General features: G+C 44.1%; 1 protein-coding gene across 7 annotated transcripts in view; it reads left to right on the forward strand.

Annotated features, from left to right (window-relative positions):
• agap1 (ArfGAP with GTPase domain, ankyrin repeat and PH domain 1) overlaps positions 1-24,825 on the forward strand; it is a 959,457-nt gene that overhangs the window by 335,973 nt on the left and 598,659 nt on the right. For 3 of the 7 annotated variants that reach the window (XM_038787577.1, XM_038787579.1, XM_038787578.1), the window contains exon 1: positions 15,740-17,823. The exons of 3 other annotated variants lie outside the window; for them this stretch is intronic. In XM_038787577.1, coding sequence (XP_038643505.1) covers positions 16,308-17,823 — 1,516 coding nt within the window. In that variant the 5' untranslated portion in view covers positions 15,740-16,307. Of the gene's footprint in view, positions 1-15,737; positions 17,824-24,825 lie in introns of those variants that run through there. One more of the 7 variants, XM_038787580.1, reaches the window with a different exon arrangement.

The raw sequence follows: 24,825 nt of genomic DNA on the forward strand, positions 1-24,825 counted from the left end.
ATAACCCAGTAACCCCATCTAATCTTGTGGACATTAAGGGACAATTTAGCATGGCCAATTCATCTGACCTGCACATCTTTGGGTTGTGGGGGGAAACTGGAGCTCTTGGAGGAAACCCACGCAGCCATGGGGAGGATGTGCAAACTCCACGCAGAGTGACTCAAGGCCGGAACTGAACCTGGCTCCCTGGTCCTGTGAGGCAGCAGTGCTAACCACTGTGCCATCGTGCCGCCCAGTTGAAGAAAGTTGCTTCTGGTGGAAGCAAGTGTAAACTGCAGTTATCTTGGATTCTGCCATCACAAACCAATATAAACAAGTCAAATCCTTTTTTTAATTTATAAATTTAGAGTACCCAATCCTTTATTTCCAATTAAGGGACAATTTAGTGTGGCCAATTTACCTACCCTGCACATCTTTTTCGGTTGTGGGGGTAAGACCCACGCAGACACACGGAGAATGTGCAAACTCCACACGGACAGTGACCTAGGAACAAGTCAAATCCTACAGAGGAAATTTCCGAAAGCAGGTGGATTAAATATCATGTAATATCTAAAAAGAGGAATACCCTGTCAGATTTCTTTTCTCTGCTGAAATCTGTCAGTCCTTGATAGTGTATGCCAATGTTGGCGATTGGCATGCCTCAGTACCTCACTCAAGTCAGTATTGTTCAGTTATGTTTGATGGTAAGTTATTGAACCACAGTGTGCATGGTAACTGATTGCAGTCCTGGCATCATCATTGGATAGAAGTTTGCAGCAGCACCCCTGCAGACTTTGTCCTTCCCTAGCTCCGAGATATCAAGACCAATTTTAGTGCTCCAACTGCCTGCCTAAGTTTTTTTTAAATTTAGATTACCCAATTATTTTTTCCAATTAAGGGGCAATTTAGCGTGGCCAATCCACCTACTCTGCACATTTTTTTTTTGGGTTGTGGGGGCGAAACCCACGCAGACACGGGGAGAATGTGCAAACTCCACACGGACAGTGACCCAGAGCCGGGATCGAACCTGGGACCTCGGCGCCGTGAGGCGGTTGTGCTAACCACTAGGCTGCCGTGCTGCCCCTGCCTGCCTAAGATGAGGTAACAGCACAGATCTTGTTCGACTTGGAGTCTTCCTGGTTTTATACTTCAGTAGATGATGCATTTGCCCAAGAAGGTCATTTGCACCAATGTACTAATACCTATCTTTAGAAATTCTACAAAAGCTCAATTTTTAAGCTTAGGAATTGGGAGAGTTACGGGATAATTGCTGGCGCATGTGTACATTGAGTTCCTAGCTTGAGGATAGAAGGAAAGTGGTGGGAGGCGAAAGGCTAGAAAGCATTCTTCAGGATTTTGCTTGTAGTATTCTGGCTCTGACCATTTGTCTGTCATGACTCCGTTGTCTCTTGAATGAGAAGGTTGTAAGTTCAAATCCTACTCCAGAGAGTTGAGCACCAAATCCAGACAGTACAGTACAATACAGTACAGCATTATTGGAGCTGCTGTCTTTCAGCTGAGATGTTAAACTGAGGCCTGTCTATCTTGTTGAGTGAATGCTTCAGATCCCATGGTACTATTTTGGAGAAGAACAGGGGATCGAGTTCTCCCAGGTGTCTTGGCCGATATTTATCCCTTTATCAACATCTCAAGAACAGATTATCTGGGTCATGATCACGTTGCTGTGGGAGACAAAGTGGTGCAGTGGTTAGCACTGCTGGCTCACGGTGCTGAGGACGAGGAAAAATATGGTCGGTCTGGCCCTGCCGAATCTACAATACAACCACTGGGCAGCTGAGAGGTTGAGGGGATGGATACGTGAACCCAATATGGAATGGGTGAGGCTGGAGGAGGTTTCGTGCAAGGGAAGGACCTTCCGGGCCCTCACTATGGCAGCGCTCCTATCCCCCCGACAAAGTACACATCCAGCCTAGTGATGGTAGCCACAAAATTGGACATTCTGAATTCTCCCTCTGTACCCGAACAGGTGCCGAAATGTAGGCTTTTCACAGTAACTTCATTGTAGTGTTAATGTAAGCCTACATATGATAAAGATTATTAAAGACATGGAACCAGATGAGGCAGCATTTTGGTCTAACCGAGGTGGCCCCCATCTGCAAAACCACAAATTCCCACCAGCTCGACACTACCTTTAAAAGATGGAGACAGGACGGTGGGACACTTATAGTCAGGGACTTCTAAATAGGCGAAAAACTAGCGACCTTGGGCAAACTGACGGAAGACCTAGAACTACTGACAGGACAGGAATTCAGACACCTCCAAATCAAACGCTTCCTCCACAAAGAGATGGGAAGGCAACCCAGGGCCCCGAGAGACACACGATTAGAGGAACTGATAAACATGGACAGTAGAAAGGGGAGAAATGTGGGAACATCTATGGACGGTTACTGGATAGGGCAAGACTACACTGGACGAAGCCAGATGAAAATGGGAGGACGAACTGGGGACGGAAGTGGGTTGGGGACTCTGGAGCGAAGCACTGAGCAGGGCCAATTCCATCTCCTCCTGCGCAAGGCTTAGCCTCATGCAGTTTAAATGGTGCACAGAGCCCACCTAACCAGAACCTGAATGAATAGACTCTTGCCGGAGGTGGAGGACAAATGTGAACGGTGCCAGGGAGGCCCAGCAAATCCGCCCACATGTTCTGAGCTTACATGAGCCTTGTCAGTTTCTGGACAGCATTCTTCGAGGCGATATCCGAGGTTGTGGGATGAGGGTAGAGCTGTGCCCCAGAGTGTCAATCTTCGGGGTATCGGAACAGCCAGAAATTAAAAAATTTTTTTTTTTATTTAGAGTACCCAATTCATTTTTCCAATTAAGGGGCAATTTAGTGTGCCCAATCCACCTGCCCTGCACATCTTTGGGTTGTGGGGGTGAAACCCACGCAAACACGGGGAGAATGTGCAAACTCCACACGGACAGTGACCCAGAGCCGGGATCGAACCTGGGACCTCGGCGGTGTGAGGCTGCAGGGCTAACCCACTGCGCCACCGTGCTGCCCCTGGAACAGCCAGAAATACATATGGGGAGGAGGGCGGACGCCCTTGCTTTTGCTTCCTTAATTGCATGCCAGAATATCCTGCTCAGCTGGTGATCAGCAGCACCACCCATGGCTCCAGACTGGCTGGCAGACCTGGCAGAATTTCTCCACCTGCAGGGCAGCACGGTGGCGCAGTGGTTAGCACGGCTGCCTCAAGGCGCTGAGGTCCCAGGTTCGATCCCGGCTCTGGGTCACTCTCCGTGTGGAGTTTGCACATTCTCCCCGTGTCTGCGTGGGTTTCGCCCTCGCAACCCAAAGATGTGCAGGGCAGGTGGATTGGCCACGCCCATTAATTGTCCCTTAATTGGAAAACATTAATTGGGTACTCTAAATTTATAAAATAAAAAGAAATTCAGTACACCATCCGGGGGTCGGATGAGGGCTTCCACAAAGCGTAGAGACCATTCTTCAGCCTGGACCAGACCAGCACTAGGGAACGAGGGGGAGAGCAGCCAAGAATGCATACAACGAGGAGGTACAAAGGGGGGAGGAGATGAAGAGGGAACCCAAGGGAACCACAGAAACATGGGGGGAAAGGGGGGGGGGGGGGGGGGGGGGGGGCTGGCAGGAAGGCCCAAACTCACAGGGTCAATAATAAAAGCCGCAGAAAAGAGGAGTGGAGCTCTGCAGTGGGACACCCAGGGTGAAAGAGGCGGCTACCATCGAGGGGACTGCAGGGAGGGGGGGGGGGGGGGGGGGGGGGGGTGAGAATGTGTGTTAAGAAATGTGTATGTAAATAAGAAACTGTATATGTAAAAAACATTCGTTTAAAGTATCATTCTGTAAAATTGAAAAATGCCAATAAAAACATTAAAAAGAAAAGGGCTTAGTTGACTGTGAACACTTTATGACGTCCTGAGGCCATGAATAGTGCCATGGGATGTTTTACACTTGCATGAGAGGGCGGATGTAACTTCAGTTTAATGTCTCATCCCAAAGATAGCACCTCCAACTATCCAACTAGCCTTGGTTTTTGTGCTCACTTCCTGGAGTGGGACCTGAATACAAAGCCATCTGATTTGGACTTGGAAGTGATACCCATTGAGCCTTGGCTGATGCACACGAGGAGAAGAATGGCAGTAAGAGTGCAGTGGCACTTTTAGATTGAGAGAACATGTGTATTTTTCAGATCTGCTCCTGTGTACCACAGCATCATGCTCCTTGTGTTGATTGTGCACAGGAATTGCTGAAGTGCCAACATACTTTCCTGCAGCCTGTCAGCTTTTGGTAATGTCAACAGGGTGTCTCTCTGATGAACATATGGTGAGGATAAGAAGGAAAACAATAATAAAAGTACAGGAAAAAAGCACGAAAGAACTTCAAATACAGGCAGATCATTTCAAATACTCCATGAAATAAGGCGGCACGGTGGGGCAGTAGTTAACACTGCTGCTTCACCGTGCCGAGGTTCGATCCTGGCCCTGGGTCACTGTCTGTGTGGACTTTGCACACTCTCCCTATGTTTTCGTCGGTCTCACCCTCGCAATCCAAAGGTGTGCAGGGTAGGTGGACTGGCCACGCTAAATTGCCCCTTAATTGGAAAAAAAGAATTGGGTGCTCTAAATTTATTTTTAAAAACTCTATGAAATATGCTGCAGAGGGAACTGTGGAAATGTCAAGTTCCAAATAACTGGTGGGTAAATATTTTAGAGGTTTAATGAACAACCAAGAAGAAATCTTGCTTCATTTTTCTTCGGAAGACTCCAGAGGATAGGACAAATTGTATTTGTAGCAGGTGCAAAGAATCAGTTTCATGAAGTACTTTTAAAAATTCTTTACTGAGATGTGGGAGTCACTGGCAAGGCCGGCATTTGTTGCCCATCCTTAATTGCCCTTGTGACATGCTAGTCTATTTTGGAGGGTAGTTCAGAGTCTCAACCTCTGGATTTGGAGTCACATGTAGGCCAGACCAGGTATGGATGTCACATTTCCTCGCCCAACAGAGAACCAGACTGGTTTTACAACAACCAATGATAATTTTCATGGCCACCATTTCTGAGACTAGCTTTCAATTCCATATTTATTAATTGAATTTAAATTTCACCCTCTGCCGGGGTGGGATTTGAACCATGTTTCTAGAGCATTAACGTGAGTCCCTGGATTACTAGCCCAGTGATATTATCACCATACCACCATCTCCCCTAAAAACCTTGATCGTTCCGTACTTGTTTAATAAGACAACTGAGGGTTAGATACAAAAGTGGATTAGAAATACTGAATTATTTTAATGCTAGGAAGATTAATGTGGTTTTTGTTTTTTGTGACTTATTTTGGCTCACAGTAAAGTTTGCCTGCAAAATACGAGTTAGAAATAGGTTCACAGGAACTGGAGGAGGCCATTTAACACCTCAAATCTGTTTTTCCAAATATGGTTGATCTATGACCTAACTCAATATATGAACTAGCTTGCTGGCACAGGGTTAGCACTGCTGCCTTGCAGCACCAGGGACCCAGGTTTGATTCAAGCCTTGGGCGACTGTGTGCAGGGTTTGCATATTCTTTTTGTATCTGCGTGGGTTTCTTCATGGTACTCCGGTTTCCTCCCACAGTCCAAAGATGTGCAGGATAGGTGAATTGGCCATGATCAATGCGCTGGGTTATGGGGCTACGGCGGGGGGGTGGGCCTCGATAAAGTTCTCTTTTGGAGATTTGGTGTTGACTCGATAGGCCGAATGGCGTCCTTCTGCACTGAAGGGATTTTTTGGATTGTATACATATATAAAAGTGTAGAAATTAATCAAAGTCGTGGGAATTTTAAAAAAAACTATCCTTTTGCAAGCCTGCTGCCGTTTCTCACAAAACAAATTACTTTCAGTTATTTTAGCAACACAATTGTATTAGTCTGGTTCTCCGGTAACACTGAAACCAATTTCTCCAAGCAAGGTATCAGTCGGTATTCAACCTGAAACCAGGAGTCCTGATTTGTTTGATTGTTGACTGATTACAAACTCCTTTCCTCACCCAGAAGATAACTTAGCTCACTCACTAACCTCCTGAAGCCCCATTGTGGGAATTTAATAAATATTCATCAAACTAGGGCAGCACGGTGGCACAGTGGGTTAGCCCTGCTACCTCATTGCGCCGAGATCCCAGGTTCGATCCTGGCTCTGGGTCACTGACTGTGTGGAGTTTGCACATTCTCCCCATGTTGCGTGGGTTTCACCCCCACAATCAAAAGATGTGCAGGCTAGGTGGATTGGCCACGCTAAATTGCCCCTTAATTGGAAAAAATGAATTGGGTACTCTAAATTTATTTTAAAAGAAAAAAAATATTCATTAGACCAAGCATCAGCCGAAAGGTGCCTTCTGATCATATTTTGTGCATCTTCCAAGCAATGCAGCATAAGAACAGTTTGCTTGTACACAAGTCCGCCCATCCACAAAATAGTCGCACTGTCAGGGATGCTTTTATAACTATATCTTTCATATCACTGTGAGGAGGAGTGCGCAAGTTGCAGTGTAACCCTGGGGTTGTGGCCCATTCTGACTTGAGTGGGAATATTTACGTATAACATCGCTTTTGGATAACATTTGGATAATGCCAAACCGGCTTTAAAAAGTCAAAGCAAAATATTGCTGACAATATAGATTCAAAATAAAAAGCAGATCCTGCTGGAAAAACTCAGCAGGTCTGGCAGCATCTGTGGAGAGAGAAACAGAGTTTATGTTTTGAGTTCAATATGACCCAGCGGAGGTAGAAATGTGATGGGTTTTATGCTGTTGAAAAAGTGAGGGGGGTTGGAGGGTTAGTCAGCTGGAACAAAGGGGAAGTTCAGGTATGGGTTAGTCAGTTGGGGAGATTAAATACCAAAGATGTCATCGAGCAAAGGGAATGGTAATGGGGCTGGTTTAGCTCAGTTGGCTGGACAGCTGGCTCGTGATGCAGAGGGAGGCCAACAGCGTGGTTTCAATTCCCGTACCGGCTGAGGTTATTCATGAAGGCTCACCTTCCCAAACTTGCTCCTCACCTGAAGTTAAATCATCACCAGTCAGCTCTTTCTCAAATGGTGAGAGCAGCCTCAGGTAATCTGGGTCTATGGCAGCTTTACTAATGGTTAGAGCAAATAAGCAAAGCAGAGTAGGCGTTATTTAATCGTAGAATAAAGATCAGCTCTGTCTGCAAGCAAAAAAACAACAGACAAAATGTGCAAGCAAAAAAAAATTCAAAATGGAGGACACAGTTCATGGTCTGAAGTTGTAACTCAATGTTGAGTCCAGAAGGTTGTAAAGTGCCTAATTGGAAGACGAAGTGCGGTTCTGCTCTGAACAAGAGTCGTATTAGATTTGAAATATTAACTCTGTTTCTCTCTCTCTCTATGGATGCTGCCAGACCTGCTGAGTTTTCCCAGCATTTTCTGTTTGCATTGCTGTTCCTCCATCTTGAGTTAAGCTTCACTGGCACACTGTTTCAGGCCGAGGACATTTACTCTGTTTCTCTCTCTGCAGATGCTGCCAGACCTGCTGAGTTTTCCCAGCACTTCCTGTTTTTACTTCGAGTTTAGAAAGTGCCTGGAAGTTTATTGAGCTCTTGTAACATGCCTGGAGCAGATTTAAACATTTATTAGAAAGTGTATGTGCAAAGATAAAGCTCCATTCTGGCCCTCAGAATTGTTGTTGCGACCTGGCAGTGTAAATGAGGAACTACCTGGCCAGAACTGATACTAAAACCACTGGTCGCCATACAAATGAATAATGTTAGAAACATTTAAGTTTGGTTAATATTTAGGGTTCCTCTGACACACAGGGTAAATACTTGGCCATATGTTTTCTATAAGCCTCATTAGATCGATCCTGTTAAATAGAGTTGTCATGGTTTCATAATAAAGCAGTTCAAACCTGGATCTAGGCTTTCTGTTACAGATATGTCACAGCTATTCTGTTGGAACGCTGAAAATTTGTTTTATTCTTCAGCTGAGGGAACCGAAGATTTTCAATTTCTGATCATTAAAATATATGAATTATCCATCTCAGCCTTGATACATACTTTTGTTTTCCACCTGATCTCTTCTGGACGTGTCACAGTTGTTTTTGTCTTGTTGGTTGCTCATGCTTGGGTTCAGGGTGTTTGACTTGCTTGTTCCCTTTACCTGCCTTTGGTGCTTTTCTTTTTTTTTTCTTGATGGTGCCATCGTCATGATCTGTGTCAATTGAAGGTGGCCCTGTGGTAGTACTCCTGCCTCTGAACCAGAAGGTCATGTGGGTTTGGGGTGGAGGGGATGGTTGGCAGGGGTGAAGATGGAGGGTGGGGAGACCAGGCACTTCAGAACATTATAAAGCTGGCACTTTAACTGAAGTATTGGGGAGGTGCTGCACTGTCGGATGTGCCACCTTTTGGATGAGATGTTAAAATGATGCCCTTTGGGGTGGAGCCACAAGTTTTCATGACACTGTTGAAGGAGGAGCTGGGAAGTTCTCCTGGTATCTTTGTCATTATCCCTCAACCAGCTTCTCTAAAGCAGAGTGCCTGGTTAACATCCAATTGCTGTTTCTGAGACCTCCGATGTGCAACCCAATTGCATTGGATTCACAGGTTTCACAGTGTTGGTGATGATATAAAAATTTGGCATTGCAGTTTTAAGAATCTTACTGTGGTTCATCTTCAGTGGTCCAAGCAATACCAGTCTGCACCTGTCTTTCGGACAATGTCTTTTGCGGTATGAATGTGGAAAACCATTGTTTCAGCTGGCTTTTCTACCTGCTGGCGACACAAACGCCATCTTATTTCTAACACAGCCATGTGATTTCAGAATTGCGCTCCCTCAGCATTTCCCAGTCTTACTGCTCAACCTAAAATAACATCTTCAGTATTTGTAAAGCAGTGATCATGTAAGTCTCATTTCAAGTCAGAAAAAACCCAACTGCAATGAAAAATGAAACTTTACAATGCCATCAAAAATATTACATGGGATGTTAGCAAAAAACATTTGTAATTTTGTTGCTCCCTTAATGTTGAGAAATGCCCTAAAGTACTGCACAGAGACAGAGGCCAGGATTCTCCCCCAACCGGCGGGCGGGCCGTCCCAGCGCCAAAGAGTGGCGTGAACCACTCTGACGTCGGGCCACTCGGAAGTTGCAGAAACCTCCGCACTTCTGGGGGCTAGGCCGGCGCTAGAGTGGTTGGCGTGCGCCAACTGGCACCGAAGGGCCTCCGCCGGCCGGCGCGCGCATGCATAGGAGTGCCAGCGTGTTCTGGTGCATGTGCAGAACCGCTGGCATGATCCCTGCGCATGCGCAGGGGTTTCTTCTCCGCGCCGGCCATGGCGGAGCTTTACAGAAGCCGGCGCGGAGGGAAAGGGTGCCCCCACGGCACAGGCCCGCCCGTTGATTCGTGGGCCCCTATCGCTGGCTAGGCCACCGTGTGGGCCCCCCCCCCCCTCCCCCCCCACCCCCCCAGGGGCGGATCCCCCTGTGCCTCCCCGAGGTCTCCACAGCCGCCCTCAGAGCCAGGTCCCACCAGTATGGACCTTGTGTATTTCACGCTGGCGGGACCGGCCGTAAACGGGCGGCCACTCGGCCCATCGGGGCCTGGAGAATAGCTGGGGTGGGCCACTGCCAACAGCCCCCGACTGGCGCGGTGTGATCCCCGCCCCCACCCAGAAACCGCAGCCGGAGAATTTGGCAGCCGGCGCGGATTGGTGGGGCGTGATTCACACCGCCCCCCGGCAATTCTCCAACCCGGCGGGAAGTCGGAAAAGCCCGCCCAGAGTCAGCCAGAAATGCATGCTGAGACAAAGCGGGTGTCAGGAAGGCGACAACAAACTTTGGTTTTAACGAAGGGATTAAGAGAAGAAGGAACTGTGAAGAAATTCTGGAGCATAGATTCACATGGTTACCATGAAAGGGCAAAAGGGAGATGGGTGCATCAGAGGACAGAGAGTGGAAGTGGGGTCTGGTTAGAGTTGGAGGTTTTTGCAGAGATGGTGGCAAGGGATGGGTGGGGATGGGCAAGAAGAAAGTTAAACGTGAGAAAAATAATTTTTACATTTGAGGTGTTGGAGACTGGCAGCTGATGTTGGTCAGCAAGGGCAGGAGTGAGTGGAACACAGACCAGGATATAATTACATCTCCGAGCAGGGTGTGATACTTTCACAAAATATTAGCGCAGTAAGCCCATGGTTTTAAGGATGTGTCAAGTTTACAGTCTAGCTTAATGTAATTGCTTGTTAGTCCTGTACACCAAGAACCTTTTGTTTTACAAGCAAAGACTTTGTGTTTGGAAGTTCCCATGAGGATGAGATAGCAATATATAGACTTGATTTGGTTTGATTGATTGCCTTTTGTTAAGGTTAGCTAACAGGCTTGTGAATATTCAGAGATCACCAAATCTGCCACACATGTTTTGCTTAAAAATAAATAGTTAACTTCATATTCTGGGGACAATAGTTCGTAGCATTTCAGCACTGCTTAATGTAAGCTTTTACAGCGTAGACCAGGAGTATTTGTTCTTTAAATATTTTTTCCCTTTGTTTTCTCTTTGTAAAATTGTTTGGGTTCTCTTTAGTCTTACTCTCTCTTCCTTTATAAAATTGCTTCAATTTGCTCGGTTAAATATTTCCTTTATAATCGTCTAACATGGAGATCTGGTTTCTGCACAACCTGTTGGAATCTTAGAACTACTAAACTGGAGGTAAAAACGTTTTGTCATGTCAGAAAAAGTATTTGTAACAAGTAAGAGTAATGAAAATACAGAAAGGGGCAGCCGTCATTTTGTTTATTCAGACTCTAATTATTTCCTGTTCCCATTCCGGTTATAGCTGGAAGTTCTTGTGAAAATAGATCGCATAAATGCTGGATAGTTACCAGTATGAATTTTTTCAAATTGTTTTTGTCATGGTTAATGATGAAAAATGAATATTTTGTTTTAAATCTTTAAATTGAATATATTTCTCACTTGAGCCAATGTGCAGGACATTTACAAAAGGGACGCCAGTTGACTTGGTTGCCGATTTATATTTTTTCCTACTTCCCTGTAGCTTGGTATTTCCCTTGATGGCATCCCTTAAGATTAGTAATTCATCATGTGCGTAATTTAGAAGTGTCTTAAACACCACTTCCCTTTAAACACAGAACTTTTTATCACAGTAACATGTTGCTGATGGGTTGACCCCTCCAATTGCCAGGGATTGCCTACCTGGCCCCAGCAATGTGAATAAAAAGCTTACCTTTTTTAAAAATAAATTTAGAGTACCCAATTATTTTTTTTTCCAATTAAGGGTCAATTTAGCATCGCCAATCCACCTACCCTGCACATCTTTTGGGTTGTGGGGTAAAACCCACGCAAACACGAGGAGAATGTGCAAACTCCACACGGACAGTGACCCAGGGCCGGGATTCAAACCCGGGTCCTCAGCGCCGTAGGCAGCAATGCTAACCACTGTGCCACCGTGCTGCCCATAAAAAGCTTACCTAACATTCAACGGCACCTTAACATGGGTTCTTCTTATTGAACTTAAAAGATCATGAGAGGACTTGACAAGGTAGATGCCAACAGGATGTTTCCGCTTGTAGGAGTGACTAAAACGAAGGGGCACGGTTTGAAAATAAGGGGCAAGATCCTCCATCCCACCACACCCGTTTTGTGGTGCGGCGCCCCCCTGTCGGCAGCGGGATTCTCTGTCCCGGCAGCCGGCCAATGGGGTTTCCCATTGTGAGTGCCCCCATGCCGTCGTGAAATCCACGAGCGTGAGTGTGCTGCCGGTGAAACGGAGGATCCTGCCGATGGAGAATCCAGCCCAAGGCATCGCCCAGTTAAGACAGAGATGAGGAAAATATTTTTCTCCCAGAGGGTCGTGAGTCTCTGGAATTATCTTCCCTGAGAGCTGTGGAAGATGGATCATTGAATATTTTTAAGGTTGAGTTGGATAGATTCTTGATTAACAAGGGAGTCAAAGGTTATGTGGATAGACAGGCAAGTAGAGTTGAGGTCACAGTCAGGTCAGCCGTGGATATGAACTATCTTCTCAAATAACAGAGCAGGCTCAAGGGACAGAATGGCATTCTCTTCCTCCTAATTCTTATGCTTGTATTTAACATTTACAAGGTCTGTACACAACTTGGGCATCATCTTTAATGGGCATTAAGTAGCTTTAATTACAAATATTTTTCTTCACTGAATTGGTAATGAATGTAGCTCCAGAAATGCAGAAAGTATCAGCCAATTAATAACGGACTTGTTAAAACTTATTGAGTGTAAATGTATTTATTTAAGTTTATTCCAAAGTATCAGTAATATTTTGTATCCTTGTATACAATTGGCAGTAAGATTGTATTAACAAAGTTTTAAATCTCATCGAGGGTAGGTTGATTGAAAGCCACTTTCCCACTTGGTTAAAAATGTTTCGAAATAAACTTCTAAATGATATTTCAAAAAACATGCAACGCTAAAACATGAAATATTGATTTTATTGCACTGCTTCTGACTGAGTCTATAACATGTATAATTCCTGATGGAAGTGTGAGCTTCCAGTCTTTGACACTTGAACGTATTCTAATTTGTAATACTGCAGCATGCCCTGAAATTATCTTGGGCTCCTCAAGTGTAAATGCAGAGAGAAAAACATGTAGGGGAAAGTTTAACTCAACAGAGATGGGAGGAGGGACATTATAGAAAAGGTATTTTGCCCTGTAAAACTCATTTATTCCTCTACCCTTCTCAGTTTTCAACTTTCAGCTTGTAATCTTGGTTTAGCGAGGATTCTACAGCGTGGGAGATCAGACATTATAACTCCAATTCTGTCCTCATCTAACATGTACATTTTTTACAGTACCAAAATTGAGTTTTTTCTCTGTTACTATAAGCATGCCTTTTCTTGAATCTTAGACTCAACTATTCCAATGCTCTATTAGCCAACTTTCTCTTTTCCACCTTCCCTAAATTTGAGCTCATCGAAAATTCTCCTGCATACTTTTATGCTTGCTCATCTACATTGACTCTTGGTCCAGCAAAGCATCAATTTTAAAGTGTTAATCCTTTTAGGACGGCACGGTAGCTCAGTGGTTAGCACTGCTGCCTCATGGCACCGAGGACCTGGATCACTGTCCGTGTGGAGTTTGCACATTCTCCCTGTGTCTGCATTGGTCTCACCCCACAACCCAAAGATGTGCAGGGTAGGTGGATTGGCAATGCTAAATTGCCCCTTAATTGGAAAAATAAAAAATAAAAATCCTTGTAGTCAAATCCCTCCATCGTCTCATCCCTCCATATCCCAGTAACTCCCTCCAGTTCTCCAAGATTTATGCATTCCTCAAATCCTGTCCTCTTATTTGTCCCCAGTTTAAATTTCATCATCAGTTTCTGTGCATTCAGCTGCCTTGGTTCCTGAACTCTGGAATTGCCTCCTTAATCCTTTCTATCCATTAAATGTTCTGGTCACCTGTCATAGTATCTCCTTAAGTGGTTTTTGTTAACCTTTGTCTGATAATCTCCAAAGCAGATGAGAAAATGGGTCTTTTGCTAAGCACCCGGAAAACTAAGGTCCTCTTCCAAGCAGCTCCCACAACACATTGATTAAGATCAACAATGTGATCCTGGATAATGTGAACTTTTTTCCCATAGATGTGCAAGTTGGGTGGATTGGCTATGCTGAATGCCCATATTGTCCAAAAAAAGGTTAGGTGGGGTTCTGGGGATAGGATGGAGGTGTGGGCTTAGGTAGGGTGCTCTTTCCAAGGGCCGGTGCAGATTCGATGGGCCGAATGGCCACTTTCTGTACTGTAAATTCTATGATATCTATGATATTTTGGGAGCCTCCTCTTGATGAAGGCAGACATAGACGATGAAGTTCATTAACGTGCCCAATGACCAGCTCAGCTCTCAGCCGACTGAGGAAAGAAGTATTTGATGATGATCTCAAATCTGAGGTTAAGGTCATGATTTACTGGGCGGCAGTGAACCCTGTATCCGCATATGCTTCAGAAACTTGAAAAACTCCAGCAGAGAAGTACCACCAAGATCTTCCAAATCTGGTGACAAGAAAGGTGATCCAACAGCAACATCCCCTCCCAAGCCCATTTGACCAGCATCGAGGTGCTAATCATGCAAGACCAACTCTGCTGGGTAGGACATGTTTGTATGCCTGACACCAGACTCCCGAAGCAACTGTTCTACTCAGTTGTGGCAGGAGATTCCTTGGAGGATAGTGGAAACATTTTAAGAATGTCCTCAAAGCATCCCTGAATAGATAAAACATCCCTACCGACTCATGAGAGATCTTGACTTGTGACTGAGAAAATGGAGAAGATCTATTCGGAAAGCCACTGAGCACATTGAGAGACTTTGTCAGGAACACCAGAGACAAAGTTGAGGCATTGGAGGGAGCGCACAAACCTCCAAACATCTCATCTACCTAATCCTCCAAGCAAGCATTGGATTTATAAGCCATCTCGGAACTCATCAAACCAGAGTGGCAGTAAGTAATCCTCGATTCGAAGGGATTGCGTAAGAACAAGAAGCCTGATAATCTGATCATAGAATTTACAGTGCAGAAGGAGGCCATTCGGCCCATCGAGTCTGCACCGGCTCTTGGAAAGAGCACCCTACCCAAGGTCAACACCTCCACCCTATCCCCATAACCCAGTAACCCCACCCAGCACTAAGGGCAATTTTGGACACTAAGGGCAATTTATCGTGGTCAATCCACCTAACCTGCACATCTTTGGACTGTGGGAGGAAACCGGAGCACCCGGAGGAAACCCACACGGACACGGGGAGGATGTGCAGACTCCGCACAGAGTGACCAAAGCTGGAATCGAACCTGGGACCCTGGAGCTGTGAAGCCATTGGCTATCCACAATGCTACCGTGCTGCCCTCTGGGAAGGGCTTGGAACAATTCGTGACATTAAAGCCACTTTAAATGCACACTTGTTAATTGTGGTGCCTCTAGGACTCTGCTTGAGATCAGTTAAAACGGATCCCCAGATCTCCCTCATTGTGTCACCTTGGACCAAACGACATCCTGAGTAAGATCAGAAATAGGAGCTGGAGTACGCCACTTGACCCATTGAGCTTTCTCCTAATTCAACTTCACTCCCCTACTGTTCCTGCATTATCCTTGATTCTCTTTTCAGTCAAAAATCTGTCTATCCCAACCTTGAATTTATTCAATGACTTCAGCCCCCACTCGCCTGGGGTGAAGAATGCCAATGACTAATGATCTCTGATAGAAATTCCACCTAATTTCTATCTTAAATGGGAGACCCTGGAAATTCCCAAATTCTAGATTCACCCATGAGGGCAAACGCCCAGTCAGAATCTCTCATCGTGGTATAAATTTTGGCTGGAGGTTTTGGAGTTAAATGTCACTTTATTAGACCTTGGGATTATTTTCTCAGTTTGATTGAAAGTAGTTTCCTGTTTCATTTATTGAAGCCTTTGACACGCTTTTAATGTTGGAACCATGCAGGTATTTGACATGTGTTGATACTCCGCACAAGAAAGAAAGCATTTAGAATGAAATGCTAGTCTTGCAGTAAATTACAGGCTTCGAGGTGAGTTTACAGAACAGAGAAAAACAGCAAGATTTGGGAGCAGGTGCGACCTTTAAAACGTGTTTCTTTTTTAAAGTGCTGCAGGTCGGCCCGGGCACTGTGAAAATGTTGATCTTTGTTGCGCGTTATTTGAAAAGCCCTTTAAGAGTCCATTCCCATTGGTGTGGAGGAAGATCCATGCCGGTGTTTACAGCTTTCTTTCTTTCTCTCTCTCTCTGTCTTATCCTCCGCCCCCGGGAGTCGGTGCTTAAACACGCCGGGGCTATAGCACTCGCTTTCCTGCTCGTTGCCGAGATGCTGCGCTTGCTACGAGCCCAGGGATCCGCTCTCGGTGCACGGTGCCCCCGCCTTGCTCGCAGGCGGGCGAGACAACACTGAACCAGCCGTCGTTTGCATCGATTTGCAAAGGAAGGAGATAATCAAAGGCATTCATCTTCACACACCTGCCTCTGTCTCTGCGCTGCATAGACTGGATTCTCGCACACGCTTAGCAGCAGTCTGTTGTGAATGTTCCTCTGTTGAGCGGTCTTGAATTGCATGTTCCTGCATTGAGCAAGCTACTGTTGGATGTTTCTGGATTGGGTATCAGAGGCTTGACCCACTTTGTGTGGCATGTTTCTCCACTGAGTGGACCAGTGTTGGATGTTCCTCTGTTGAGTAGCCAGTGTTGGACATTTATACGTTGAGTCGACCTGTGTTGGATGTTTCTCCATCAAATGGTCTATTGTTGGATGTTTCAGATACTGACTAGGGTGGAAGCAGACGAGGGTGAAAGGAGCCATGTACTTGCTGGACAACGAACCCTATCCCGAGATGATGAAGAGGGGGACTCCTCAGAGGAAGACCGTCTACCGGATCTCCCTCACTCTCGTCAAACGAGAGGCTGCCACGGCCGAGTCTGGCAGCAAACCTTCACCTTCTCCCCGATCTGAGGGGGCTCCAGACCGGCCAGGCTGTCCCAGCAGCGCCCACCAGTCCGGGAGCCAGTGCCCGGCCGAATGTAGTGAAGCGGAGGATGAGTTTGAGCCGCAAGCGAATCTTCGGAGCTTTCGGACCTTCAGCACCGGTCATCTGGAACTGGGCAGGCTGAAGGTGGCCAGGAGGTCCAGAGATCTGGGTTTCAAACTCAAGGAAAATCCAACCAAAGACCTGGTCACGTTGAGGTGTAGAGATGGGACTTCAGCTAGACCAAGCAGCATGTTGGCTACAGTGGATGTGGAACTAAAGAACAAGAAAAATTGGACCCATTGCACTGAGAGGTTGGGTACAGGGGCTGAATCCAGGGAACAGGTTACTGGGACTACCAGTGGCTCGAACCAGGGAAAAGATCCACAAGAAGGCAGATCTTGCACTGAAGGAAGTAGAAGAGGAGATCCGGCCAAAGCCCTTTGTGTGAAAGAGTTCTCAACACCTTTACAGTCCATTAATACAGAGGCATCTTTTCCAAGGAAATCACCAAGAGCAGGTGGCAAGTCAGCTTTGAAGAAAATCGAGACAACCGTAAAGAGAAACTCAAATGATTCATTGAAGAGTCCTTTAGGGGACAAAGAGCTAATCACGGTGTCACCTCCTGGTTCAGAGGCTGATTTCTCTAAGCACATTGCTCCAAAAGGAGAACATGGTTTACTATCTGTAGCCCCAGTAATCGGCTCATCTCTGCCATCCGATTGTTCAAACATGTGCATAGATGCCGTCAAACAAACCCCCCCAACATCTCTGGCAACAGACAAGAGGCATCCAAGTTTACTTCGAAGGAGTTTCAGCTTCAGACACTGGAATGGAGAGCTAGTGAGGTTTAAAGCATTATCAAAGGAGAAACATCATGGTAGCTCCAGCTGTCTCTCTGGTGTGGAGACTGAAAGTGAATTCCAAGTACAAAAGCCAGAGTCTTACTGTGGGGAATCATTAACAAATGAGAAACGGAACACCTTAGATATTGGGGAAGTGCTGAACAAAACAGACCCCCTCTCTGAGCCTGGACGGTGGGAGCGGGGAAAACGAAAGAACAGGACTTTAGACAACAGTGACATTCACAAGCTTTCTGAAAACCTGGAGATGGGGAAGGATGGTTTTTTAACAGGTGCCTTGAGGTCCAATTCCCAGGAGCACAAACTTTTCCGTTTTTTTACTGGCATTTTCTCAAAGCGCGATGGTACTTCAACACCTGTTTCAAGTCCTTATGGAAAATCACACCGGGATTATGTTGCCAAAGGATACCCTCGCAGCCAGAAGAAGGGTACACCGGTCCTTGAGCAGTCCAGCAGTGAGAGCATTGATGAAAATACTTCTCAAAACGGTATGGCTCTTTGATGAAACTGTAAAGTCTGATGGCTTCAATATTTTCTGAAAATGTGATCGGTGGCTTTGCTGCAATCCAGCAAGTCTTCAAAAATAAATAGGCAAAGGACTCGCCACTGGGTCACAAGTCAGAAAGTTAACAAATGCTTTGCCAGGGCCATGTGTTAATGTAGGTGGGAAACAATTAGTTCACAAAATGCGTTACTGTGCTGTGTTTAAGTTGGTTAGGAAGGAATGTTAATAACTGCTGATGTTTGATTGACACTGAGGTGGCAGGTTGAGGTGTTTTCTTTCATGGCATGAGGGCTTTTAGCTTTGAACGTGCAAGCCCCTAATGGATTGTACGCAATTCCCTTTTAGAAGAGAAAAACCCAGACAATTAGCCTTGAGCTGGCAGGAACATTATGTGTATTCAGCAATCCACATGATGGGTGCTGGAAAGCTTGTAATTGCAGGATGGAAAAATATGTTAAGTATGGCATTATGCGAGCAGCAGTATTTTGTGATATTGTACGGAGGTGTATTTCATTTTAATGCATTTGTCTGGGTTTGAACAACACAAAGCAATCAACTTTGTATATGAAATATTTAAGTTGGAGCTAATACTTGCAGTTGCGTTTTTATTGTTAATTTGTCTTTTGGCCCTTGTTTATCGGTTAGATTTTATAGTTGGAAGACAGTGTTATTATTGATGTTGTCATTATAGCTGTAATCCTGTCATCATTCCAAAAAATTGCTCCATTTGAATGTTTTAAATTATGTTTAAAGTGTGTAGGATTGTGAAACTTCAAATCATGTTCTCCTTCCATCCAACACTGCTTTTGTTTTCACTCTCCCCTTTTGTGTTGCACACTATTTTCTGCAGTCTTTACGTTGTAGGTACATAACTGACTTTGACAAATACAAATGAGTTTTTGGTTGTCGTGTATTAATTAAATGTGTGTTTTTGAAAGAGAAAAAATACTGTGAAAATGTGTCTTGGCCGAGCTTGTAGATAATCAAAAAGGCTGCTGTAAATAAATGGAATCTTAGGACCATTTTAGGACCTGTCAAATATTGGATAAGTTATTCATTTTCTAAAAGGTGACTGTCAGAGGTGGCATTTGATTTGTAGAAAGCCTTGTAATTTGGAATCAGATGGAGAACGGTATTACTACTCTGTCTGCCATGTTGAGATCTTTATCCACAGAAGATTAAGGTCACATAGAATTAAGGTCAGGATCTGTTTAGGATTTGAAGCCTGCATGAATAGTCAATGGCATTCCAGATGTTGAGGGTAAATATTTGATACTGGCTTGGCAAAAATCAAATCTTAATTTGATGATGTCATCTGTGGTGGCTTGATGATGAGACCTGAAAAGTGGAAAAGGTAATTTTGTGACAACACGAGGTGAAAGGTACTTGAAATGATTTTGCATAAAAACTGAGAAGCACCATTATTTAATTCTCATATCAATACAGTGTTGTGGAGAGCTGGCACAGACACAAGCCAGCCAAATGGCACCTTCTGTGGTGTAACCATTCTGTGATGATATGATACAGGAACATTATAAAACAAAGCATGACAATGAGCCACATAAGGAAGCAAGGTCAGATGACCAAAAGCTTGATCAAAGAAATAGGTTTTACGGAATGTCTTAAAAGAGGAAAGTAGAGGCTTTGGAAGGAAATTCCAGAGCTTAGGGCCCAGGCAGCCACCAAAGGTGGAACAACTAAAAAATCACGGATGCACAAGAGGTCACAATTAGGAAGAGGGTATCTTAAAGGATTTGGGGGTTGGGCGATATTATAGAGCTAGGGAGGGGCAAGGCTTTTGAGAGGTTTTAAGACAAGGATGACAATTCTAAAATCAGGACGTTGCCTGATGGGGAGCCAATGAAGTTCAATGAGCACAGGCGTGATGGGTGAGAGGGACTTGGTGTGCATTAGGTCATAGGTTACAGAGGTTTGGATAATCTCAAGTTTGGGGAGGATAGAATGTGGGAGACAGGAGAGAAAAACATTGGAATAGTCGGGTCTCGAGGTAACAAACACACAAATGAATGTTGCAGGAGTGAAGTGATTATGTGTAGGAATAAAATACCATAGAAACTTTTATATACAGACCCTGAGGTATGGTGCTAGAATTTATTGCAGTCTATCCTTCCAAAAAATATTTTGTATGCTCGACTATGTTTGTTGCAGACAGCTTTTTCATCCTCTCCAATACTTGGATATTTTGAAATGAAAATGCCACTTATCTTGATCCACACCATTCCTCGCAGACATCTCCTTCAATGGGAAGCCAGGGTAATACAATGGCAACGGCATTTGGTTAGAATGTTGAATAGCCTAGCTTAAACCACTTGTTTATACTCCCTCACCTAAATAACTTCTTGGAAACTCATCATTCTCTCACCAAGAAACACATAGAGTAAATATTTGTTGTTGCTGGGATTCAAATTGAAATCGCTTCAGGTCACAAGTTGAGATCGAACTCCAGTGACAGTGCATGGTTCTCTCGCCACCCAGCAGCTATTGGGTTAATTTTTGACAAATCCATCACTAGTTTCCCTTCGGTTCATCAAGTGTCTTCCATCCCTCTGCAGACGTACATTAAAAAAATGTTAATTCTCTTTTCAGAGCCCTGCATTTGCCAGATGCAAGAACACTAGTCAAGAAAGCAAAACTAATGTGTAGATTTAAATTATAAAAAATATTATTGAATTAAATATCAACAACAAGTCCCCTTGACGTTCTACGCTATCCTCCTCACAATGCTCCAAGTTTTGTTACATCTGCAAACTTTTGAAATTGTGCCGTATACATCAGCATCTAGGTCATTAATATATATCAGGAAAAGCAGGGGTCCCAACGTTAACCCCAGACAATTCCCCTATAAACCTTCCTCTAACTCACAAAACATCCCTTAACCACTACTCTGTTTCCTGCTGCTCAATCAATTTTGTATCCATGTTGTTCCTGTCCCTTTTATTTAATGAGTTATAATTTTGCTCACAATTCTGATGTATGACACTTCATCAATGTCTTTTGGAACTCCATGTACACCACATCAACAGCATCGCCCTTATCAACCCTCTCTGTTCCCTCTTCAAAAAATTAGGCCAGGTTAGTTGAAATATGATTTTCCCTGAAGAAATCATGCTGGCTTTCTTTAATCCATTGATATCCATGCGACTATTACTTTTGACCCAAATTATTGTTTCATCCGGACATATTAATTATTTTATAGCATTATGTTTGTAGAATGTTTTTGCTATGTTTCTGGTCTGGCTGCTTAAATGCTGTATTTGTGTATCATGGTATCGTAGACTGCTGGAACTTGATGGTTGAATGCTTTGTATCGTTTTAATTTTGGAAAAAAACATTTTCCAATTAGGGAGGAATTTAGGGTGGCCAATCCACTATGCCTACACATCTTTGAGTGTGGGGGTGAGACCCATGCAGACACGGGGGGAATGTACAAACTCCACATGGACAGTGACCCGGGGCTGGGATCGAACCCAGGTCTTCAACGGCGTGAGACAGCAGTGCTAACCAACTGCACCGTTGTGCTGCCCTTTATATCATTTTAATTATGCCAATTAAATATATCTTAAATCTGTTACATTTACCATGATTACTTTTTGTTTGCCTTGATAATTAAATCAAACCCTGTGCAAAGTCTCTCAACATTACCACATACCCAGATCAGTATATTAAGTGCACAGTCGTGTGGGATTGTGTGCTACAGATGCAGATTAATGAGCTATGTGCTCCATGTTAGCTGTTGTCAGCTGGAGTTGCATGTTGAGGTGCATTTTTCTGAGGCTAGGTAGAGAAAAACCAGCCAGCGTGACAAATCCTGACCGACCTCCATGATTCTTGTTGTAGAAAATGCTTGTGTCCATGACGAGTAAGAGCAGGATGGGATTCAACCATGGTGCTCTTCCATTAACAGATAGCCTGCTGCCAGTTTCTGGCTGGACTTGCAGGCAAAGAATGGATGCTTAAATGAGGTACCAGAAGGCATTTGATGTCTGGAATTGTACCTCAAAATGTGTCTGGACTTTCAGAAGAGGAGGAAATGGAGAAAAACATTACTGGCACATTTGATATTTCGAGAATTATTTTTGTGCTGAAAGTTCTGTGTCTCTGTTCATTGTACAACAAGTAACAGCTTCTCCAAAGGACTGCAGGGTGTTGCGTGACCGATACGTTGAGCTGCGGTTGGGCAAATGTGTGGCAAGGTTCAGCCAGGATCATATAATAATCTTTATTAGTGTCATATGTAGGCTTACATTAACACTGCAATGAAGTTACTGTGAAAATCTCCTTGTCGTCACAGTACAGCGCCTGTTTGGGTACACCTGAGGAAGAATTCAGAATGTCCAATTCACCTAACACCTATATTCCATGCCAAACCTACAAAACTAGCAAAGGCTGACCAATTGCTCTAAACAAACACAGCCAGAAAATAATTGTTTTCATTGGCTTTGGAGCTTAAAATGGTATTGTCAGAATAAGATAATAAGTATGCAAAAAATCTCAAAGGAAAAAGAGCTAAATAAAACAAATGTGGTTTCAGTCTAAAAATTAAGACCTTTTATTCAAAGGGACCGCAGACGTATGCTTCCTTGGAGAACTGTGAAGTTTTCAATTAGAAATTTTGTAGTATGATTCATTTTATTTTGTTACTATTTTTACGTTTGTATTTAAAATAAATAAATTTAGAGTACCAAATATACTTTTCTTCAATTCTGGGGCAATTTAACGTGGCCAATCCACCTACCCTGCACATCTTTTAGGTTGTGGGGATGAGACTCACGCAGACACGGGTAAATGTGCAAACTCCACACAGAATGACCCGGGACCGGGGTCCCATCCGGGTCCTCAACCCTGTGAGGCAGCAATGCTAACCACTGTGCCACCGTGCTGCCCATGTTTGTATTATTAACAGAATATCCAGATTGTAATTTAGCCCAAATATTTCACAACAGTCACTTAATCACTTTTTCCTTTCTGTTCAAAAGGACTCACCTATCCCAGCCTCAATTCAGAAGCACAGCCCAACATCCAACTTCTCAGCCTTTCATAGGGGTGCTCCCCTTGTTTAAGCCCCCCCCCCCCCCCCCCCCCCCCCCCCCCCACTTAATTCCACATTGAGATGACCGTCAGGTTGTATATATTTATTTTTCAAAATGCTATTATTACTTTAGAAGTAGAAATGCCAAATTCTTGGCTAGGTGGCCAAATTTCATAACGTGCTGGATCATGTGAACATGATGTATGAACACTAACATTGGCATTAAAAAATGCCAATAAGAAAGTTCATTGTAGAGAGAGGGAGCGAGGAAAATTAGTTTTAATATTTATGGCACTATGAGCTGGAGTTCTACAGTCACATCATCAAAAATGTTGCCACTAGATACCAGTTGTTTTCAGAATTGATTTTTTAATGTTTTTAATAGGAATTCATTGATGATGTTCTTCAGTGCCTTTAATTAGTTGGAATAAAGAATGTCCTGCAGCAAAAGTTTTTGCAAGTTACGTTTATTCCATTATGCTCTGTATAATTCTGCCATTTTCGGGTGTATTTTTATGTTCAATATATTGCAGATTACCAATACATCCAGCCTTGCTTTGTACCTCATGATTCGACATGATCTTGTGATTTGTTAAACAGTGGAACAGCTGATAGGCAACAACTTGCACTTATATGGTGTCTTTAACATATTAAGTGTTTGAGACATTTTACTAGGAGCATTATCAAACAAAGCATGACACTCATAAGGGGATATTAAGGCAGATGACTAAACACCTGGCCAAAGAGATAGGTTTTTAGTGTCATAAAGAAATACTAAGAGGTGGAGCGGTCGCGGGAGGAAATCCCAGAACTTGGGACTTTGGCAACTGAAGGCATAGCCACAAACTTCAGAGCAATTAATCAGGGATGTACCAGAGGCCAGAATTGGAGGAATGCAGATATCTCTTGAGGATTGTAGAGCTGGAGGACGTTACAGAGATGAGAGACCAAAGAGAGATTTGGAAACAACGATGCAAATTTTAAAACTGAAGCAATAATGACCAGTAGCCAGTGTTGGTCATCAAGCACAGGAGTGATGGGTGAACAGGAATTTGTGCGAGTAAGGACATTGCCAGCGGAGTTAATGGATGAGTTAAGTTTATGGTAGGTGAAAGAGGTGCACTTCTGTAAAGTACAGTCAGTAATATCTTTTCACTATTGCACTATTTCAACCCACACATGAGATGCACCAAACTGGGCGGTCTTGTTCATCGATGAGCGGTTTGCTGATTAGAACTTCAGGATATGTATGTTGTTATTTGGGCCAATTGCAAACTCTTTCATTTTTAAAAAAAATTTAGAGAACCCAATTATTTTTTTTCCAATTAAGGGGCAATTTAGCGTGGCGAATCCACTTACCGTACGCATCTTTGGGTTGTGGGGGTGAGACCCACGCAGACACGGGAGAATGTGCAAATTCCACACAGACAGTGACCTGGGGCCGGGTTTGAACTTGGGTCCTCGGTGCCGTGAGACAGCAGTGCTAACCACTGTGCCACCGTGCTGTCCTGCAAACAGTTTATTAGAAAAAATTGATTGTTGTTTTTGAAGATCAGTTAACGCAAATCTATAATTTAAAGCTCAGATGGATTAAAAAGACTTGAGTGAGTGGCACATGGCGCAGTGGTTAGCACTTGGACTGCGGCGCTGAGGCCCAGGGTTCGAATCCCGGCCCTGGGTCACTGTCCGTGTGGAGTTTGCACTTTCTCCCCGTGTCTGCATGGGTTTCACCCCCACAACCCAAAAATGTGCAGATAGGTGGATTGGCCATGCTAAAATTGCCCCTCAATTGGAAAAAATAATTTACTACTCTAAATTTATAAATTTTTTAAAAGTATGTATTGGGATGACAATACAAAAAAAAGATTTGAGTGCAGTGTTTTAACCCAAGTTAAGCAGTTGTAACTTAAAAGTGGAAGGAAAATGGAATTGTTA

Source organism: Scyliorhinus canicula, chromosome 2 (assembly GCF_902713615.1).
Source record: "Scyliorhinus canicula chromosome 2, sScyCan1.1, whole genome shotgun sequence".
NCBI lineage: Eukaryota > Metazoa > Chordata > Chondrichthyes > Carcharhiniformes > Scyliorhinidae > Scyliorhinus > Scyliorhinus canicula.